We start from the raw sequence: 16,281 nt of genomic DNA, 5'->3' as shown, positions 1-16,281 counted from the left end.
TTTGAAATGAATGGAGAGGTGAAGTGAAATTTTTTTTTTTTTTTTTTGGCTGATGCTGCATAAGCTTGCTTTCTTGCATCATAAGCCTCTACTAATGCTTTCTTTGTAAGAGCAAACTTTTGTTACATTCACTAATCTTGTTTCATTTCTCTGTACTCGTTCCATCAACTCTACATTCTTCCTAAAATGTGGCCTCCAGACCTGTATACAGTACTCAAGGTATGGCCTGACCATTACCTCATACAAGGGGATAATCACCTCCTTTTCCCTGCTAGAAAAATTCCTGTATATCATTGACAAGACACCAGCTAGGCTTGCAGTCTCTCTGCACTGTTCAGAAAACTTCATATCTGACTGCACAATTACCCACAGGTCTTTATCATTCTCCACCTCCCAGAGTGTGTAGTACCACAGAGTTGTTACGTTTCTCTTGGGTTACTACTACCCATATGCAGTACTTTACATTTGTCAACGTTAAACTTCAGTTCCCACCTCTCAGCTCCTGCTCAACTTTTCTAGATCCTGTTCCAGTGGCGTACTGTTATTAACAACCCTACAAACCTTCGTGTCATCTGCAAACTTAGACATTAAGTCTGATATTTGATCATCAATATCATTAATAAATACAGAAAACAACAGTGGGCCTAGCAATGAATCCTGGGGGAACTCCACTAATTAGTCCATGTAGAGTAGTGTCCATTTATTGCCACTCTCTGCCGTCTCCCACTCAACCATCCCTTTATCCATTGCAGCAACTTGCCTTTAATGCTGTACTGCTCCAATTTGTACAGCAGTCTTACATGTGCAACAGTATCAAAAGCTTTCCTGAAATCAGGGAATTTTTTTGCATCCAGTTTGTTTGTGACCACATCGTAGTATCCAATCAAATTGGTCAGACAAGACTTGCCCTTAAGAAACCCATGCTTTGTCTGAACTATTATTGCAGTCTTGTCTAGGTGATCCTGTATCACCTCTTTTAACTAGTGACTCCATTATTTTCCCCGCAACAGAAGTTAACCTAACAGGTGTATAATTATTTGTGTAACCCTTTAGCATTAGCATTAGTCGAGGCATTCAATGCAAGAAAGCAAGCTTATGCAGCATCAGCCAAAAAAAAAAAATTTTTTAAAATAATAATAAAATAAAATAAATAAATAAAAAATAACCACTTCCGCTTCACACCTCTGTTCGTTCGAAATACCTGTCCAGCTGAACCTTAAACTTATTTAGGCTATCAACTGCCACGGCAAGGGATGGAAGTCTGTTCCACCAACCAACCACCCACTGGCTAAAGGCAAATTTCCGCACGTCTATCCTACATCTGTCTTTCCTCAATTTGAATTTATGCCCTCTCAGGTGATTATTCTGAGCAAGAGGAAGAATCCCATCAGCATTGAGCAATTTGCAAAACTTAATCCTTTCTTCGTAAGAGCACCCCTTTGTTCCATTCACTAATCTTGTTGCCCTTCCTTCTCTGTACTCGTTCCAGCAGCTCTACATCCTTCTTGAAATGAGGCCTCCAGGCCTGTATACAGTACTCTAGGTGTGGCCTGACCATTGCCTTATACAAGGGAATAATCACCTCCTTATCCCTGCTAGAAAAATTCCTATATATCATTGACAATACACCATGAGCTACTCTTGCAGCCCGTCTGCACTGCTCAGAGAACTTCATATCTGCCTGCACAACCACCCCCAGGTCCCTTTCATTCTCTACCACTGTCAGTGTAGTACAACAGAGTTGATACGTTGCTCTGGGGTTGCTGTTTCCCATATGTAATACTTTACATTTGTCAATGTTAAACTTCATTTGCCACCTCTCAGCCCATCTGCTCAACCTTTCCAGATTCTGTTGCAGCAGCATAGTGTCAGTAGTGTCCTTGACAACCCTGCCAACCTTCGTATCGTCTGCAAACTTGGACATTAAGCTTGATATACCATCATCAGTATCATTTATAAATACAGAAAACAATAATGGACCCAATACTGAACCCTGAGGGACTCCACTAATAAGATTAGTCCACGATGAGCAGTGTCCATTGATTACCACTCTGTCTTCTCCCCCTCAACCATCCCTTTATCCATAGCAGCAATTTGCCTCCAATGCCACACTGCTCCAATTTGTGCAGCAGTCTTCCATGTGCAACAGTATCAAAAGCCTTTCTAAGATCCAAATATATGATGTCAAAGTTATTCCCTGCATCCAGTTTTTTTGTGACTGCATCATAGTATCCAATCAAATTGGTCAGGCAAGACTTCCCCTTAACAAAACCATGCTGTGTCTGAGCCATAACTGAACTCTTGTCTAGATGATCCTGCAGTGCTTCTTTAACCAGTGCCTCCATTAATTTTCCTGGAACAGAAGTTAAACTCACAGGTCAATAATTACTTGTGTCAGCCTTTGATCCTCCTTTGTGAATTGGGATCACATTTGCACATCTCCATTCCAAGGAAGCTCTCATAATTATGGCTAAGGGTTTGCTTACTTCCTTTGCTGCCTCCTTTAATATAACTGGATAGATCCCATCCACCCCAGGTGACTTTCTTGTGTTTAACTCTTTGCTGTTTTTCTTTGCATCCCTTGCCAAAGATTTCTCGTAATCTGCCTTCGCCTGCCTAAAGTACTTTGTAACTTGGTTATAGATCAACTTGTATCTATCATAGGCTTCTGTGTCACGTGTTAATTTGTATGTATCCCATGCATTTTCTTCTCTGCTATATGTCTCATTAGTTCATCTGACATCCATTTAGGCCTAAACCTTCAACAATATTTCTTAGTTGGCATGTAAAGCCTAGTAGCTTCCAAGATAAGTTCTTTGAATGCTTCCCATTTTGAATTTGCTGTTGGTAACATCATCAATTGGTCCCACTGTATAGAATTTAAATACTGTCTCAGACCATCATAGTCGTCTTTATGAAAACAAAAACCCTTCCCTTTACCTCTGATGGTAGTTACCTCCTTGAGTAAATCCCACTTCAACACACTATGATCACTGCCACCTAGTGGTTCATTTATCTGCAGATTCTTAATGCATGAAGAATCATTACTGATAATCAAATCAAGAGTATTACTCCCTCTAGTTGCCTCCCAAACATGCTGATGTAGAAAACAATCATCCAATAAATCCACAAAAGCCTTGCTAGTGTGCGAGTGACCAACTCACAAATTCCAGTCAGTATCTGGGAAATTAAAATCCCCCATTATAAGACTCTCTGATTTACTGGCCCACTCTATTTCCCTGTACAATATCTTATTATACTCATCAGAGTCATTAGGCCTATAGCACACTCCTACTCTCAATTTTGATTTCCCTATGCTTATGTCACACCAAACTGACTCGACACTGCCCTGTCCATCGATGTCGACTGGCTTCACTTTCTTGGACTTTATGTGTTTCTTAACTAATAGCATAACCCCTCCTCCCCTCCTGTCCTGTCTATCCTTTCTATACACATTGTATTCCCCAAATTCCAGTTCCGCATTCCTTATATCTGTGTGACACCACGTTTCTGATATCCCAACAATATCTGCCTTTGATGTTTTGAGCAATACCTCAAATTCATCAAATTTATTTACCAAACTCCTAGCATTGGTGTACACGCAGGTATACATGCACCTGTTTCTATTCTTGGCTACCCTAACACAACCCATGTGTTTACATGTACCGCAATGACTCCCAGCAGTCTCTGAAATATCCTGCATCTTGTTTTTCAGGCTTCTGCTCATTTCAATAGAAGCAGTGCAAGAATCACTTCCACCTCTGCCAGTGGCTACTGGTAATCTATTAGTCCTGGTATCCCCCCCAACTAGCAGTTTTCCGACTCACCTAACACTGCCTCAATGGCATCAGCAAAAATTCTTGCACCCTTTCTATTTAAGTGTATCCCATCCCTGTAGAAGCAATCTCTCCTGTTAATAAGTACAGTTCAGGCTGAAAAAAATTCTACCCCTTGAGCCTTGCACAATCCCTCCAGGGCCGAATTGATCGACAAGGCTCTCATCATATACTCCCTCCTATCGTGTCTGGGCAGAATTGCAGACACTTTCAAATTCAACCCTAATTCACGGCTTTTTTTCAACAGTGACCTGTACTTATGTCACACCAAACTGACTTGACACTGCACTGTTCACCCATTTCAACTGGCTGCACTTCCTTAGATTTTATGTGATTCTTAACTAATAGCATAACCCCCTCCTCCCTTTGTATGCTGTCTATCTTTGTACAAATTGTGCCCCTTAACTTCTAATTCTGATTTCCTTATATCTGTGTGATACCAAGTCTCTGATATTACAACAAAATCTGCCTTTGATGTTCTGACCAACACCTCAAATTCATCAAATTTATTTATCAAGCTCCTGGCATTGGAGTTTGGTAAAACTAGCATTCTTAGCTGCCCTAACACAGCCCATGTATTTACTTGTTCCGCGATGACTCCCAGCAGTCTCTGAAATTCCCCACACCTTGTTTTCCAGTCTGCTGTACATTCCAATAGAAGCAGTGCAAGAATCACTTTCACCTCTACCAGCGGCTACTGTTAATCTATTAGTCCGTGTATCCCCCACCAAAGCTAGCTTTTTTCCGACCCACCTAACACTGCCTCGTATTTCTTTACAATTATATATGTATATAATTGTCAAGAAATTCTGAGGTCTACTGGATCTTCATGAGGAGGTAAGTTTATAATTTTTTATTATTTTTATTTATTTATTATTATTTTTTTTTTGCTGTTGCATCAAAAGCCTGTGCTTCCTTTCACTATTTGGTTAATACTAATAGCATTAGAAAAGGCACATGATGCAAGAAAGCAAGCTTATATAGCATCAGCCAAAAAATCCCCTTATTTCACCCATCCATTCACTCCAAATGTTTGTCAAGTTCTGCCTTGAATCTCTTTAAGCTATCAACTTCTACAACGACAGATGGAAGTTTGTTCCAGCAATCAACCACCTGCTGGCTAAAGGCAGACTTCCACACATCTATCTTACAACCATCTTTCCTCAATCTGAATTTATTCCCTCTCAGGTGATTATTCTGAGCAAGAGGGAGAATCCCATTAGCATTGAGTATGCTCAAACCATTCAAGGCTTTATACACCTCAGTCAGATCATCTCTCAGGTGCCTAGTCTCCAGACACTGTAATTTGGAAAAATTAAGCCTTTCTTCGTAAGAGCAATCCTTTGTTCCATTTACTAATCTTGTTGCCTTTCTCTGTACTCGTTCCAACAGCTCTACATCCTTCTTAAAATGAGGCCTCTAGACCTGTATACAGTACTCAAGGTGTAGCCTGACCATTGCCTTACAAGGGGATAATCACCTCCTTATCCGTGGTACCTCCATAGCCAGGTGGGCAGGAGCAGCAGTGCGTAGCACACGCTTCTTGATTAGACCGGGGTTCGATGCGGAAAGGTCAGGGAATGACCACCGCCATATCCCCGGGGCAATATGGCCTTAGTTGCTAATGTTCCTAAAAACCAAATAACAAACAACCTCCTTATCCCTGCTAGAAAAATTTCTGTATATCATTGACAAGACACCATGAGCTACTCTTGCAGACCATGTGCACTGCTCAGAAAACTTCATATCTGCCTGCACAATTACCTCCAGGTTCCTTTCATTCTCTACCACTGTCAGTGTAGTACCAAAGAGTTGGCCCCGAGTGCCAAGTGAGTGATCAAAGCGAATTTAAAAAGTGAACTTCAAAGCGACTTCTCCAGAATCAGCAGATTACTGAGAATTTGTCTTTATTTGCAAAATTATTTCATTTCTGCTCTTCTGAATAAAGAAGCAAGCTCTTCAAAAAAGAAAGGAAAGGTATCTTTCTTCTTGTATATTGAACTAATTTATATAACACACTAATCACTAACCTCTGATCGCTTGGTCACTGGTGGCACCGCTCCTGCCTCCACGTGCCCGGGCCGGTAACCTGGGGGAAAAGTTATCCTCCGGGGCCAAAAGGAGCAATCATGGATTTTGACAATTATCCCGCACTTGAGCCTAAACGCTCAACTCATGACCTGATTGAAACCGAACATGACGTATCACAAACCAAAAGACAACGTACAAATGAGAATCAGCAGGAATTCCCAACATTCCTTATATTCCATTCTCTCTCATCCAAGCCTATGAGTGCCCTTTCACCATTTCTAATTCAGAAATGTTTAGAAAGCGTGGCTGGTTTACCGAAAATGGTGAAAAGACTCCGATCCGAAGATCTACTAATTGAAACAGCGAAATATCAGCATTCTCAGGCTCTACTAAAATTATCAAATTTTGGAGGAATTCCTATACAGGTCACCCCTCATGCTACACTAAATAGTTCAAAAGGAGTAATAGCTGAGTGGCACTTGATGAATGTCGCTGAAAATGAGATAGTCGAAGAACTAAAAGAGCAAAAAGTCGTCCAGGCAAAAGGAATAATGATTAAAAAGGATGGTGAACTTATTCCAACTAGAAACATTATTCTAACGTTCGATACACCTACCTTACCATCATGTGTGAAAGCCGGATACCTAAATTGCCGAGTACGTCCGTACATTCCCAACCCAATCAGATGTTTTAAGTGTCAAAAATTTGGACACTCGCAAACAGTATATCGAGGGGACACTACTTGCCCGAATTGCGGCTCCAAAGATCATGCACAAACTGACTGCACTGCAGAAAATCCACAATGCCCAAATTGCAAAGGCCAGCATCCAGCGTATTCAAAAAATTGCGAACTCTGGAGAGTAGGCAAAAAGATTCAGAAGTACAAAGTCGAACAAAAGGTCACCTATCAGGAAGCTAGGAAGCAACTTATGCTCGATATGCCAAAAATTACGTATGCTGCAGCAACCAAAAAATATCAGTCAACAGCAACACAAACGGCAGTAACAGTACCACCATCCATTTCAATTGCTGATTGGGCTCGATCAGTGCTATCATCCCCACAGCAGTCACCTACAGAACAATGTAAAGTAACTTCTGCTAGCAATACCCCGCTAACAGTCCCACCAACTGCTTCTGATACTGTAGCAGAAACTGCGAAATCAAAAGCATCACCCCCAAACAGTTCAAACCAACCATGCTCAGCAAATATGGATATTGATTCTGGTACCCTACAGAATGAACCAATACTAGATCTACATGCAGAAGATGATATGGAAATTGGACGCCCCACTTTTCCAAAAAAAGAAAAGATGAAACTAGATCGAGGCAAACAGGCAGGACACAAAAAACAGACAGAACCATACACAATTTCTAAAATTAAATAATGCACAACATTATACAGTGGAACTGTAGAGGTCTACGAAGCAATATTTTAGATATTTATGAACTAATCAAACAACATAGTCCAGTTATCCTATGCCTGCAAGAAACCAATCTAACCCCACAAGTGACTCCAGGGATCAAAAACTATAGTATCTATCAACAGGACAGAAACAATACTAATTCAACAAGAGGAGGCGTAGCCATAATTGTCCACAACAAGGTTCCTACAAAACAGATCCCGCTGCAGACCACATTAGAAGCTGTAGCAGTACGAATTGATCTGAGTGTTATGTTAACCGTAGTCTCACTGTACCTTTCCCCAAACCAAGAATTCACTGTGAAAGAGCTGGAGGAACTTATAAGGCAGTTTCCATCGCCTTTTATTCTGCTAGGAGATTTCAATGGGCACCACCCTATGTGGGGATCTCCCCAGATAAACAAAAGAGGAAAACTCATTGAAACAATTATTGTTAACCAGAATCTCACATTATTAAATACTGGTGCTGACACCTATATTCACTTTCCAACCGGAGTATCTACTGCTATAGACTTATCAATATGTTCCCCAAAATTGTTCCCAATCATTCAGTGATCAGTCTCAAATAACCCACTGAACAGCGACCATTACCCGATTATTTGCAAATTGCAAACAAACAGAACCTCACATATAATCAGTCCCATAAAATGGAAATTCTCCAAAGCAGATTGGAACAAGTTCACCAATGCAATTTCCTTTGATGATCAAGGTATTAAAAACCAGCCTATTGATGATGTTACCGACCATATTACTACACAGATAATAACAGCTGCAACCAGTGCCATACCCAAAGTCATAATTGGTCCACATAGATATGCCAATATTTGGTGGAATCGTGATTGTCGAGACGCTAAAAAAGAACGGAATAAGGCATGGAATCTTTTTCGCAAGCATCCAACAACCGAGAACCTAATAATTTTAAGAAACTCAAAGCCAAGACACGTTACGTGCAGAAAAAAGCAAAAAAAGACTCTTGGATCCAGTTTGCTTCTACCATCACTAAAAATACTGAAAGTAGAAAAATAAGGAATAAAATAAAGAAACTAAATGGAAAATAGCTCCCAGAACTAACGCCTATTCTAAGCTGGAAGGGTAAAGAGTTTTCCTCTTCAGTGGATATTGCAAATGCCCTGGCAGAATGCTTTTCTCAAATATCAGCCATGGCAGCATATGAGCCTGCCTTCAAACAGCATAAAGCCAACGCAGAAAAGTATAAACTGAACTTTCATACAACAGCATCTCTCTCATATAACCGACCTTTTACATTACTGGAACTAGAGAGCTCCCTAAATCGGTCAGCGAATACTGCACCAGGGCCTGATGGAATATACTACATGATGCTTAAACATCTAAACAATCAAGCTGTGAATTTTCACTACTGGCATATTTCAACCGGCTATTCTCAGAAGGTTACTTCCCTCTTTCTTGGCGCCACTCAATTGTCCTAGCCTTTCCTAAACCTGGAAAGGATCAATCAGAACCACAAAACTATCAGCCAATATGTCTCAGCAGTTGCCTTGGTAAGATAATGGAAAAAATGATTCATGCTCGATTAGTCTGGTTCCTAGAATCTTATTCGGTAATGGACAAGAATCAATATGGCTTTAGGAAAAATCGATCAACTCTAGTTCTTATGATCAAGGCAGAATCCAACATACGGAATGCTTTTATCCGTAGAGAACATCTCGTCATGGTCTGCCTGGACATTGAAAAAGCCTTTGATACAACCTGGCGTTATGGCATACTTCAAAATCTCTATGCCACAGGACTTCGGGGCCAGCTACCATTAATCATACAGAGCTTTCTCCAAAATAGAACATTTCAGGTGCGTTATTGCAATACACTGTCCCAAAAGGTTGTTCAGGAAGAAGGGGTCCCACAAGGATCAGTTCTTAGTGCAACACTCTTTGCAGTTATGCTGAACAATGCAACAGATAATATTCCGCTTAATGTCGACACTTATCTATACGCAGACGACCTTACGATATCTTGCCATTCACTAAATATGCGCTCCATTGAACGCCAACTGCAACTCTCAATAAACAAAATAGTCATGGGCATCCCACAATAGCTATCGCCTATCCAGAGCAAAAACAACTGCTATTCACTTTTGTAAAAAGCGACAGCTTCATCCAGATCCTGAGCTAAGGTTAGGAGCCCAACTAATACCACTTAGCAACAATATCCGGTTCTTGGGTTTAGTACTGGACACTAAACTTACCTTTCAAGCACATATAATGCAAATGAGAACTCAGTGCATGAGAAAGATGAATATTCTCAAAGTTATCTCTTCTATGACATGGGGAGCCGATCGCTTCACACTCTTACACTTATATCATACTTTAATAAGATCTCGACTAGATTATGGAGCCCCAGTTTATGACTCTGCGCGTAAGACAGTACTAGCCCGGCTCAATCCAGTCCAGTATAGTGCTCTGAGGATTGCTTTAGGAGCCTTTAAGACCTCCCCAGTGCAAAGTTTGTATATAGACGCCAATGAACCACCACTACATCTTAGGAGAAAAGTATTGCTCCTTAACTATGCAGCCAAACTACATAGCCTCCCTTCTCACCCCATCTGGACATTAGCATTAGCATTAGTAGAGGCATTTGATGCAAGAAAGCAAGCTTATGCAGCATCAGCCAAAAAAAAAAAAAAAAAAAAAAAAAAACCACTTCCACTTCACCCCTCTGTTCGTTCAAAATACCTGTCCAGCTGAGCCTTAAACTTATTTAGGCTATCAACCTCCACCACAAGGGATGGAAGTCTGTTCCACCAACCAACCACCCGCTGGCTAAAGGCAAATTTCCGCACGTCTATCCTACATCTGCCTTTCCTCAATTTGAATTTATGCCCTCTCAGGTGATTATTCTGAGCTAGAGGAAGAATCCCATCAGCATTGAGCATGCTTAAACCATTCAAGGCTTTATACACCTCTATCAGATCACCTCGCTGGTGCCTAGTCTCCAGACACTGTAATTTGCAAAACTTAAGCCTTTCTTCGTAAGAGCACCCCTTTGTTCCATTCACTAATCTTGTTGCCCTTCTCTGTACTCGTTCCAGCAGCTCTACATCCTTCTTGAAATGAGGCCTCCAGACCTGTATACAGTACTCTAGGTGTGGCCTGACCATCGCCTTATACAATGGAATAATCACCTCCTTATCCCTGCTGGAAAAATTCCTGTATATCATTGACAATACTCCATGAGCTACTCTTGCAGCCCGTCTGCACTGCTCAGAGAACTTCATATCTGCCTGCACAACCACCCCCAAGTCCCTTTCATTCTCTACCACTGTCAGTGTTGTACCATAGAGTTGATACGTTGCTCTGGGGTTGCTGTTTCCCATGTGTAGTACTTTACATTTGTCAATGTTAAACTTCATTTGCCACCTCTCAGCCCATCTGCTCAACCTTTCCAGATCCTGTTGCAGAAGCATAGTGTCAGTAGTGTCCTTGACAACCCTGCCAACCTTTGTATCGTCTGCAAACTTGGACATTAATCCCGATATACCATCATCAATATCATTTATAAATACAGAAAACAATAATGGACCCAACACTGAGCCCTGAGGGACTCCACTAATAACATCAGTCCACGATGAGCAGTGTCCATTGATTACCACTCTCTGTCTTCTCCCCCTCAACCACCCCTTTATCCATAGCAGCAATTTGCCTCCAATGTCACACTGCTCCAATTTGTGTAGCAGTCTTCCATGTGCAACAGTATCAAAAGCCTTTCTAAGATCCAAGTATATAATATCAAAGTTATTCCCTGCATCCAGTTCTTTTGTGACTGCATCATAGTATCCAATCAAGTTGGTCAGGCAAGACTTCCCCTTAACAAAACCATGCTGTGTCTGAGCTATAACTGAAGTCTTGTCTAAATGATCCTGCAGTGCGTCTTTAACCAGTGCCTCCATTAATTTTCCTGGAACAGAAGTCAAGCTCACAGGTCTATAATTACTTGTGTCAGCCTTTGATCCTCCTTTGTGAATTGGGGTCACATTTGCACATTTCCAGTCTATGGGTACCTCCCCTGAGTCCAAGGAAGCTCTCATAATTATGGCTAAGGGTTTGCTTACTTCCTTTGCTGCCTCCTTTAATATAACTGGATAGATCCCATCCACCCCGGGTGCCTTTCTTGTGTTTATCTTCAACAGTTTCTCCTCCACTTTACTCCCAGTTATTTCAAGATTCTGTAACTTACTGCTAGAGTTGAATACACCTCTGGCATTCCCCTCGCTGAATAACTCCTCATGTGTGAATGTCGATGCAAAATATTCATTTAGTTTGTTAGCCACCTGAGCAGGATCATCAACACTTGACCCATCAATATCAAGTGGACCAATCTGATTCATCCCTTTCCTTCTAGAGTTTACATAAGTAAAGAACTCTTTGCTGTTTTTCTTTGCATCCCTTGCCAAGGATTTCTCGTAATCTGCCTTCGCCTGCCTAACCTCCTTTGTAACTTGGTTGCATATCAACTTGTATCTATCATAGGCTTCTGTGTCATGTGTTAATTTGTAAGTATCCCATGCATTTTTCTTCTCTGCCATATGCCTCATTAGTTCATCTGACATCCATTTTGGCCTAAACCTTGAACAATATTTCTTAGTTGGTATGTAAAGCCTAGTAGCTTCCAAGATAAGTTCTTTGAATGCTTCCCATTTTGAATTTGCTGTTGGTAACATCATCAGTTGGTCCCACTGTATAGAATTTAAATACTGTCTCAGTCCATCGTAGTCGCCTTTACGGAAGCAATAACCCTTCCCTTTACCCCTAATGGTAGTTACCTCTTTGAGTAAATCCCACTTCAGCACACTGTGATCACTGCCACCTAGTGGTTCGTTTATCTGCAGATTCTTAATGCATGAAGAATCACTGCTGATAATCAAATCAAGAGTATTACTCCCTCTAGTTGCCTCCCGAACATGCTGATGTAGAAAACAATCATCCAATAAATCCACAAAAGCCCTGCTAGTGTGTGAGTATCCAGCCCCCAAATTCCAGTCAATATCTGGGAAATTAAAATCTCCCATTATAAGACACTCTGATTTACTGGCCCACTCTATTTCCCTGTACAGTTCCTTATTATACTCATCAGAGTCATTAGGCCTATAGCACACTCCTACTCTCAATTTTGATCTCCCAATGCTTATGTCACACCAAACTGACTCCACACTGCACTGTCCAGCGATGTCGACTGGCTTCACTTCCTTGGTTTTTATGTGTTTCTTAACTAATAGCATAACACCTCCCCCCTTCCTATCCTGTCTATCCTTTCTGTAGACGTTGTACTCCCCAAATTGCAGTTCCGCATCCCTTATATCTGTGTGACACCACGTCTCTGATATCCCAACAATATGTGCCTTCGATGTTTTGAGCAATACCTCAAATTCATCAAATTTATTTACTAAACTCCTAGCATTGGTGTACGCGCAAGTATACCTGCACCTGTTTCTATTCTTAGCTACCCTAACACAACCCATGTGTTTACTTGTACCGCAATGGCTCCCAGCAGTCTCTGAAATACCATGCATCTTGTTTTTCAGGCTTCTGCTCATTCTAATAGAAGCAGTGCAAGAATCTCTTTCACCTCTGCCAGTGGCTACTGTCAATCTATTGGTCTTTGTCTCCCCCCAAGCTAGCAGTTTTCCGACCCACCTAACACTGCCTCGATAGCATCAGCAAATATTCTTGCACCCTTTCTATTTAAGTGTATCCCATCCCTGTAGAAGCAATCTCTCCTGTTAACAAGTACAGTCCAGGCTGAAAAAAATTCTACCCCTTGAGCCTTGCACAATCTTTCCAGGGCCGAAACATATCTGTTTGAACCTCAGTGAGAAAATTTGTATAAAAATAAACCCAAGGAAAACAAACCTGCTGGTATCCGGCTACAAGAGCTAACCAAAAATTGGAACATCTGTCTAGGAAACATCTCTCAAGCTGCAGATATATTACAAGCACCATGGGCAATGTATATACCTCTTTGCGATAACTATTTTCTACAGTGGGGAAAACACTCCCTATCAGATCACAATCTTAGACAGTTACATGCGGACCATGCATTGACCAATGCTCACAGTCTTCATATATACACAGATGGATCCAAGACTGATATATCCGTGGGAGCTGCAATAATCAGTGCTACCTCCACTGTTTCTGTACAATTACCATGTGAATGCGGTGTATTTACTGCCGAATTATATGCAATCAAAATGGCTCTAAATCTCCTTAATGAGCTTTTAAATATCCAGGTCATAATATACACAGACTCTTTAAGTGCAATGAATGCCCTACAGGAAAAACCACAAAATTCCCATCCACTTCTCACACAAATCAGATCACAGTTATATCACCTCAATAAAAATAAGCTGACTGTCACGTTCTGCTGGATACCCAGCCATGTCGGAATTCCCGGAAACGAGCGTGCAGATGAAGCAGCAAAACACCCTGCTTGCTTTGATCCCATCCCAGTTCCTTTTTCTGATTACAAGCCAGTCATACGGAAGATATGTACAGAGATGTGGTCTGAAAAGTGGCATAATCAGATATCAAACAAACTTCTTGAAATAAAACAAAACCCACAGCTATGGAGATCTAGTTCCCGATTAACCAGGCACGAAGAGGTTGTGCTTGCAAGAGCACGAATTGGTCATATGCACCTAACGCACCTTTTTTTACTGCTAGGAGAAGAGCCTCCTCTCTGCTCGCATTGTAGTTCCATTCTTACAGTGAAACATATTATTATTGAATGTGCACACTATGGTTCAGCTAGAATTGAATGTTTCAGATCTTTAATCAACTCACAAAAACCCTTTCAATTAGCTGATATACTTGGAGATGACGCCAATCTGTCAAAACTGTTTAAATACTTAAAAATGATAAATGTATACAGTCACTTCTAGAACAATTCCTTTCATATATTGACCAACAATCTTAAGTTATAGGTGCATTTTGGCCATAGCAGCCCTTGCGCCAATAAACCCCACTTCAACAACAACAACAACAACCAAAGAGTTGATACATTACTGTGGGGTTACTGCTTCCCATATGCAGCACTTTACATTTGTCAATGTTAAACTTCATTTGCCACCTCTCAGCCCATTTCCTATTGGCATCCTGCACTTTCACTCACTCACCCACCCATCCCTCCTCTCTCTCTCTCTCTCTCTCTCTCTCTCTCTCTCTCTCTCTCTCTCTCTCTCTCTCTCTCTCACACACACACACACACATGTACATAGCTTTGTTCATATTTTGTCTAGTTCTCTATATTTTTTTGTATCACAGTTTGATATAACATTTAATCATTGGTGCAATGCTATTAATCAGTTCTGTTAAATCTACTTTACATAATATTATTTTACATTTACATAACTTTACTTGAAATAGTTTGTTTTAATTTTACACACACACTCTCTCTCTCTCTCTTCTAATTTTAGCCCCAGAATTTGGAGTGTTTGCTAAATCTCTTCGGATACGTGCTCTTGATCCATTTCTATTTGGAAGAAGCTACTCTTCGAATATCTTAACAATGTGGGCCCAAGAAGGGAATCTCTTATTGGAAAATCAGAAGTAAGTCTGCTAATCTGTAATTTACTGTAATGTTTCTTCTAGAAATATCAAAATTTACTATATTAATATGTAATGATATTAACAGTGTATTAACTAAAAAATATTACTAAACTTAAGGCTGTTCATTTTGAAGATTATGGCTTAGTTGGTTAGATTTGGAATCACTGTTCTCTGACATGTTTGTTTCTGTAGCTGTCTTATCCCTGGTTGAAGATTTAAAAAAAAAAAAAAAACCCTACATATGTTTTACTTAATTCTGATGTCCATTCTTTAAATATTGATGACATCAAAGAAGCTTTGGACTTGACAAGAAAACAGATACTCTCATTCTTGGGAAGATTTTAAAAGTAATAGGTCCAAGTGGCTTAGTATGGACAACTCTCTTTTTACTGTGCTAACAGAAACTTTGACACCTTCCCCAAAATTCTTTAATAAAATTCTCAATAGAATTATTAATGAATTTATAACTCCCATTCCCAGTCCCACTCCTGATAAGCTCAACATTGTATTTCCATGCATCTTAGGAACAATATCTGTTGAAAAAAAAAAATAATAAAAAATAATCTACTATTCGCATCTACCTTTCAGGTATCAAGAATTTAATATGGCTCTTTAAATTCATGGATCCCATCGCCAGCATCCAGAAAAATAGGTTACCAAGTGAACTGTAATTATGTTAAGTTTTTACATAGGATAATCCAGATTTGTTTCCATACTTTAGACTAAGGGCCTGTCTAGAGATGAGCTCGTATGTATTTCTGCTCTTCAAAAATTATAGCATTAGCACATAGCTAAAGGCACATGATGCAAGAAAGCAAGCTTATATAACATCAGCCAAAAAAAAAAAAAAACCTTCTCATTTGACCCATCCACTTAATCCAAATGTTTGTCTAGGCCTCCTTGAATCTATTTTAGCTATCAACTCCTACAGTGACATATGAAAGTTTGTTTCAATTAACCACCCGCTGGCTAAAGGCAAACTTCCACACATCTATCCTACAACTTTCTTTCCTCAATTTGAATTTATGCCCTCTCAGGCGATTATTCTGAGCATAGTATGCGTTCCTTGAGTGGACCGGGGTTCAAGCCCATGACTACTAAATACGATAAACATTTGTATTGACGATTTATTGTAAACTCTACTGACTTGGTTGTCGTGCTGGAGTATAAAAAAAAAAAAAAAAAATCTGTTGTTATTGACAAGAGCTTAAATAGTGGTAATTTAATTTTTTTAATAAAATTTTTGAATGCATTAAATATATCAAGACCTCTAGTTCTTTCTTTTAACAAAACCATACCCAGCAGTTCTTCCTAGTGGCAGAATCATCGAAAACCATACAACTGAAAATGAGCAATTGAACTGTATCACTGACGTCTGTAGAGTCATCCAGTTGTAAATAAAAGGAGACACAATAAT

The 16,281-nt window shown here is 40.2% G+C and overlaps 1 protein-coding gene across 1 annotated transcript in view; it reads left to right on the top strand.

Moving 5' to 3' along the window:
* Positions 1-16,281, top strand: part of LOC150080055 (uncharacterized) — a 390,832-nt gene that overhangs the window by 38,484 nt on the left and 336,067 nt on the right. Inside the window, exon 4 of the mRNA XM_090381645.1 lies at positions 14,732-14,864. Coding sequence (XP_090237771.1) covers positions 14,732-14,864 — 133 coding nt within the window. The remainder of the gene's footprint in view (positions 1-14,731; positions 14,865-16,281) is intronic.

Source organism: Mastigoproctus giganteus, chromosome 9 (genome assembly GCF_048544385.1).
Source record: "Mastigoproctus giganteus isolate SK-2022 chromosome 9, ASM4854438v1, whole genome shotgun sequence".
NCBI classification, from domain to species: domain Eukaryota; kingdom Metazoa; phylum Arthropoda; class Arachnida; order Uropygi; family Thelyphonidae; genus Mastigoproctus; species Mastigoproctus giganteus.
Note: the sequence above shows the minus strand (reverse complement) of the source record. Positions and strands in the feature narration are given on the sequence as shown.